General features: G+C 46.1%; 1 protein-coding gene across 1 annotated transcript; it reads right to left on the bottom strand.

The window, feature by feature from the left end:
- Positions 1–807: 807 nt before the first annotated feature.
- Positions 808–6,592, bottom strand: CEACAM16 (CEA cell adhesion molecule 16, tectorial membrane component). Its single transcript, XM_083456380.1, has 3 exons — positions 6,432–6,592; positions 3,162–3,515; positions 808–988 (listed from the first exon to the last, which is right to left on the bottom strand). The coding sequence occupies exons 1-3, from the start codon at positions 6,463–6,465 to the stop codon at positions 984–986; spliced, it is 393 nt and encodes a 130-aa protein (XP_083312506.1). The 5' UTR covers positions 6,466–6,592; the 3' UTR covers positions 808–983.
- Between the last annotated feature and the right edge of the window lie 323 nt (positions 6,593–6,915).

Here is a 6,915-nt window from a genome sequence, read left to right on the forward strand (position 1 = left end):
GGTTTCAGGGCGGTCTTCCTGTGCTGGTCCACATATCTATGTACATGCTTGGTTGGTACATTTATGAACATTATATATATGATATATTAAATTTTTTATTACATGGGGGTGGTGAAGGGATCCTGGCCCCTAGGATTTGGCTCCTATGCCTTCCTCCAGCTGAAAACAATCACTCCGCAACAGCTCTTCAACATCTTCAACAATGCCTTATGAGGAACGGCTAAGGGAGCTGGGCATGTTTAGCCTGGAGAAGAGGAGGTTAAGGGGTGATATGATAGCCATGTTCAAATATATAAAAGGATGTCACATAGAGGAGGGAGAAAGGTTGTTTTCTGCTGCTCCAGAGAAGCGGACTCAGAGCAATGGATCCAAACTACAAGAAAGAAGATTCCACCTAAACATTAGGAAGAACTTCCTGACAGTAAGAGCTGTTTGACAGTGGAATTTGCTGCCAAGGAGTGTGGTGGAGTCTCCTTCTTTGGAGGTCTTTAAGCAGAGGCTTGACAACCATATGTCAGGAGTGCTCTGATGGTGTTTCCTGCTTGGCAGGGGGTTGGACTCGATGGCCCTTGTGGTCTCTTCCAACTCTATGATTCTGTCTGGAGGGTCCCCGTTTCCCCATCCCTGATAGACAACCTTGCACACCAGGAATGAACTACCTCTGGCCCTTTCAATGTTGACTCCAGCTGGCATCAGTCCAGCTGCCATCTGACGGGCCAGAGGGTCTTCATCCTGGCCACAGATTCCCCGGTTCAAACACAACGTCCAAAACACGGCATGCACCTAACACAACGCATCTCCAGGCTGTTTTGAGTTGCCAGTGTGGATATTTTATTGAGGTTTTTCTCCTTTAGTGGAAGGCAAGAGGTGATCAGAGAGAAGGAAGGGAAGGGGAACCAAAGGGGAAATTCATTCATCTTAAGGGCCAATTCCTTCATCCTTGGAATGAAAGTTGTTGTTCCGTGGGAGGGGATCCGGATTCATCAGTCTGCAACAAACAGGGAGAGAGTCAGCTCAAGGGTGGGGAGAAAATTGCCTCTCGCAGAGTTTCCAACTTCACTAACTTCCCTAGAGTTGCCAACTTTTCTTCTGGGCCTGGTATCATTTGCACAACCTCTTGGTTTTTGCAGATCAAGCTGATGCTAGAGGCAAAAGAGCAGCTGCTGTCTCATCAGTTGGCAACCCCCTCATGGCAACCACTCATTGTTCCCTGTTCTTGCTCCTGTGTCAGATGTAGCAGCATAATCCACAGGCAAACCATTTTTGTGGTACACACACACACCCTTTTACCAACCAGATAACCAGATAATAATAATAATAATAATAATAATAATAATAATAATAATAATAATTTTTTTAAAAAACCATATAACCAGATACTGTATCTACATTGCAAGCTGCTTTTTGAGACACAGGAGCAAGGCCAGTCAAACGCTTGGCAAAACCAATAGCTGACATGCAATGGCACTTAATACCGTATTTTTTGCTCTATAAGACTCACTTTTTCCCTCCTAAAAAGTAAGGGGAAATCTGTGTGCGTCTTATGGAGCGAATGCAGGCTGTGCAGCTATCCCAGAAGCCAGAACACCAAGAGGAATTGCTGCTTTCACTGCGCAGCGATCCCTCTTGCTGTTCTGGCTTCTGAGATTCAGAATAATTTTTTTCTTGTTTTCCTCCTCCAAAAACTAAGTGCGCCTTGTGGTCTGGTGCGTCTTATAGAGCGAAAAATATGGTATTTGTCAGTAGGCAGCTTATTTTGCATCTATTACATTATTATTATTTTTTAGCATGCACTTCCTCCAAGGAATTCAGGGTCTGTGTCCCCCTCACTTTACCCTCTCAGCAGAGATCAGTTAGGTTGTGAGTGGCCTCGGATTATGCCGGACCTGAGTACAGACTTGAACCCAAGTCTCTTGATCTATATCCAGCCCTCCAACTACGACACGATTCTCCCTCCCTTTAGCCAAGAAATCGAGAGACAGTAGACAAGGTCAAGCCACCCTGATTGCAAATTTGACATGTGTAATTGAAGTGGGAGGATTCAAACGTTTTGTGGGTGTGACCAAGTATGCCGGCAAGTCATCACACAGTTCAAAGTTGGAGTCCGCTCTTTATTAGCAAAACTACAATCTCCACAGACTTGGCTGAGTGTCATGCCTAATGAGCGCAGCAGCTCATTCCCTGTAGGTCTTACTCCACGAAATCAGTTGCCAAGACTGAAAGTCCCCTCCTCTCCAGGGCTATTTCCAAACAATCGGAGACTGTGCCTGCATGCAGTCAGCCTCTCCTCTACCCTTTTCATGCCTCTTCTGGTTCTGGGAGACCAGAAGGGAAGGGAGCTTGTCGCAGCAGGAGGGGGGGACACCCCTGACTCTTCACCAGCCTGATTCATCTCTGCCTCTTGGCCTCCTTCCTCCTTTGCTTCAGCTTCAGCTTCAGCCTCTGATTCTAGATTTCTTTCTACCACAGCCTCTTCCTGCTCACATGAATTTTCTAAGGCAGAGCCAGGGAACAGAATCCAGACAGCAAGGAAATGTGGTTGTTTGTTTACTATTGGAGACAAAGAGTTATAGCTCCAGGGTCCTTCCCTACTGTGCCATTTGTGTTGTCCAGTACTAAGTGCAATTTACAAAATTTTCTGTGTTAAATTGTTTACAGCGAACAGTGCAGATTCACTGTACAGTAAACTGTCTATTATTGTTATCATTATTATTGGTTTCTATTGATTTGTTGGTTGGTTTGTTGCCTGCATAGGATGCTCTGTTTTTTACTGTTTGACATTTTGTTGTATTTTTATATGTGCTGTAAGCCACCCAGAGTGGCTGGGGAAACCCAGCCAGATGGGCAGGATATAAATTTTAAAATTATTATTATTATTATTATTATTATTATTATTATTATTATTATACCCTGTTACCTCTTCAGCTTCCGACAGCTCCTCCTTCCCTCTGACCACTCATCCCTCTGTCCCACTACCACTCCCCGGGCTCAGAGCCTTCTTCCCTTGGGGGGGGGGTCCCCAGCTGCTTCCCCCCACCATTCCTCTGCATTCAAACAGTCCACGACAGCGGGTAAACTCTGAATCACTGCACATCCTTCAGGCTGCTTCCAGCCTCTCCCCCACCCCCCAGAATAGCCTCATTTCCCCTTTATGTACTCACTGGAAACTTGCAGACGTGTCAGAGCATCTTCCCATCTTTGACCTGAGCGTCTCCCGTGCAGGGCGATAAAATAGTAGTCCCCAGCGTCAGGCGACTGCACGCCTTGGATGACTAGGGCGCAGTCTCTCCCCAGGCTGTGGCGGTCTGTGGAGCCTCCACCCCTGGAGACCACCCTTCCGGCCTCAATCTGGAAGATCATCCGACCCTTGTCAAATCTGTTACCCCGGAACCAAAAGCAGATGGTGGGGTCCCTTATGCCCTGGACAGAAAGGGTGACCGTTTGTCCTACACGGGGGGTCGATGGGGTGGGGACAATCTGGATGGCATCTGCCAGCTGGAGACAGGAGACTAAGGCTGCAAGACAAGAACCAAGAAGAAAGGTTATAGGAAGATTTCAGGAAGTGCAATGACGGCAGCAAGAATATTACAGTGGTACCTCTGGATGCAAACAGGATCCTGTTCGCATCCTGAACGGAACGTAAGACGCGACGACGCGTCTGCACATGCATGGGTCACGTTTTGCCGCTTCCCTGCATGCGTGTGACATCATTTTGAATGTCTGTGCATGTGCGAGCGGCGAAACCTGGAAGTAACGTGCTCCGTTACTTCTGGGTTGCCACGGAGCGCAACCCGAAAGCGCTCAACCTGAAGCACATTCAACCCGAGGTATGACTGTATTGGCACAAAAATGGAAGCAAGAAGAATTACTGATGAAAGAAGAATGGCAAATGAAATTAATGGGCTATGCAGAATTAGATAAATTAACAGGAAGGATTCAAGATCTGCGGGATCAGAGATTCTTAGAAGACTGGAGTAAATATTTGAACTATTTGAAAAGCAGTTGTAATAAACAGATTACGCTAGTAGGACTGTGAGGAGGACTATTTGAAATATTGCAAGAAAGACTATGATGAGAATTATTAGTTAAGATAATTAAAAGTAATAGAGAAATTCAGAAATGCAGAACAAGTGATAAAGAACAGAAAATCTTCAGATGTTGTTGACGGAAGTCTAAAATATTGTATAAGATAAGAAGTTATGTTAAATGGTTGTTGGAAATGATATGTTAAAAAACCCAATAAAAATGTATTTTTAAAAAAGGAAGATTTCGGGAAGTTCCGGGTGATGATTTAATTTATATACCGCTTATATACTGCTTCTAAGCAGTTTGCAGGTGTAAAACCGACAAACGATAAAACAATTCCATCAAAAACATGTGGTTTTTTTAAATCCACAATCAAAACAAGTAGCAAACAAGTCCATACAGCACAGCCATTAAAAGAGCTCAAACAGAATTATAAACTGTCAAGCTTCGAGATGCTCACTGGAGACGCTTGCTGTCTAAACAGGGGCGTATTGAGGAGCCGGCGGAATGCCAATACTGATTGGGGCCTCTCGTATTTCAGCAGGGAAACTGTTCCACCACATCGGTGGAAATTCCCGCTTCTTCGTTACCACAAGCCAATAAACATTACCCCACCCAAGCTTCCTTCTCTCACTCCTAACGTTGGCAGCTGCCTTTGGACAATAACCGGATCTCCAGGGATTTGCAGGGGGAGCTTTTCGGAACACAGAGAAAGGGTTTATCAACTGCTAGATCCAGCCACAAAAGGCGTGTGCTGGTGGGAATGCTAACACAACATGCTGGCTAATAACTGTTAGTAATTTATTGTTAGTAAATGCAACAGCAGCTACGCTATCCAGTAAGCACTGATCCATTAGTATGATCTTCACTAGTATGCATATTTCATTGATAATTATTCGCTGATGAAGACTTTATTCCGAAACAGTTGAACTATTCCGGATGCACTGTCCTTTTGAGACTTTGGATAGACGTCTTCCTTAGAGAGACAGTTAGGCTTTCCTCGCTATTCATTGGTTGTTTGAATCTCTGTTTGACTCTGATACAGATAACAACTTGCAGTTACTTGTATATTTTGTGAGATGTGTTGTATGATATATACATCATTTTGAAGTGGATTATTCCTATATTTTGAATGACATCGTACCGATTATATAGTTACTAACAGTTATTACGCAGGTGGTGCTGTGGCTTAAAGCCTCAGCACCTAAGACTTGCCGATCGAAAGGTCGGCGGTTCGAATCCCCGCGGCGGGGTGAGCTCCCGTAGTTCGGTCCCAGCGCCTGCCAACCTAGCAGTTCGAAAGCACCCTCGGGTGCAAGTAGATAAATAGGGACCGCTTACCAGCGGGAAGGTAAACGGCGTTCCGTGTGCTGCACTGGCTCACCAGATGCAGCTTGTCACACTGGCCACGTGACCCGGAAGTGTCTCCGGACAGCGCTGGCTCCCGGCCTATAGAGTGAGATGAGCGCACAACCCTAGAGTCTGTCAAGACTGGTCCGTACGGGCAGGGGTACCTTTACCTTTACCTTTAACAGTTATTAGCCAGCGTGTTGTGTTTGCATTTTGTCACATTTTGCAACACAGGGGTTTGTGTTTGTTCTGGTGGGAATGCTGGCAACACTATTCCCACCCTAAGCTCAGTATAAGGCAGATGTTTGTGATCCTATGCTCCAAGTTAGGAGCATTTCAGACCCCGAGATTTCAGGGTCCAGACCTGAGACCTAGAGGCAGCCCCTGGTGGTACGAGGGGAAACCCCCAGTGATGTCACAAGGGGAGGCCCCTGGAGACGGAGGTTAATTGGGAGAGCAGAGCAGAGGGGAGCAGACCCTGCAGACTGCTTAGGCCAGGGGTCAGCAAACTTTTTCAGCAGGGGGCCGGTCCACTGTCCCTCAGACCTTGTGGGGGGCCGGACTATATTTTGAAAAAATAAATACCATGAACGAATTCCTATGCCCCACAAATAACTTTAAATAAAAGCACACATTCTACTCATGTAAAACACCAGACTGGCCTCACAAATAACCCAGAGATACATTTTAAATAAAAGGACACATTCTACTCATGTAAAAACACGCTGATTCCCGGACCGTCCGTGGGCCGGATTTAGAAGGCGATTGGGTAGTTTGCCCATGGTTTAAGCTATATTTTGCAGTCTGCTCCTGCCAGGCTGAAACTTGCAAGCTTCACGCACAATCTTCTTAATGATCTTTATTTTATTTTATTTTATTGTAAAGGGACTTTCACCCACCTGGAGATTCAAGCCACCTGGAGGAATCCAGACAAACCTGGAAGCTTCAGGTCAGAGACCTGGAGGTCTGGTGACTCTAACCTTCTCTCATTACAAGGCTCGGGAACCCTGGTCTCTTTTCCACCCTCCACCCCGGGGGCCCTTCCCACCTCTTACCTGCCAGGGTCAGAGCCCTGAGCAGAACAGCCATGACGCCTGGGTTGCCTTCTCTGTGGTGTGAATGCCTTCCACCAGGCCGGGGGGGCTTATATATTGTGCAGAGGAGGAATTTCCCCAGTGCGGGGGGACATTGCCCAAGTGAAAGGAGGATGGAATGAAAAGTTGGGCAAGATTGAGAAAGGGAGAGAGAGAGAGAAGAACTGGACGTTCTTTCAAAGGAAACTATTTCCCCATAGCGGAAAGTACAAACTGGTCACCTACTCGGCCACTCTTCTGTTCAACACCTAATTTGGCTCTTTTGAGAAAGAAGCCGTTTGTCTCAGGCAGGGCAAAGCTATCAAATCCCCACTTTCCCCCAACGGATATGCAAACCAGATTGCAGCTGCCTTTCAAAACGCACCCTTCTCTGAATTTTGCAATGCCATTTTTCATGCCAGGTCGTATTTACAGAAATGAACTTGCTAGGGTAAAGCGTGCATAC

Source organism: Podarcis tiliguerta (genome assembly GCF_965153285.1).
Source record: "Podarcis tiliguerta genome assembly, chromosome: 8".
NCBI classification, from domain to species: domain Eukaryota; kingdom Metazoa; phylum Chordata; class Lepidosauria; order Squamata; family Lacertidae; genus Podarcis; species Podarcis tiliguerta.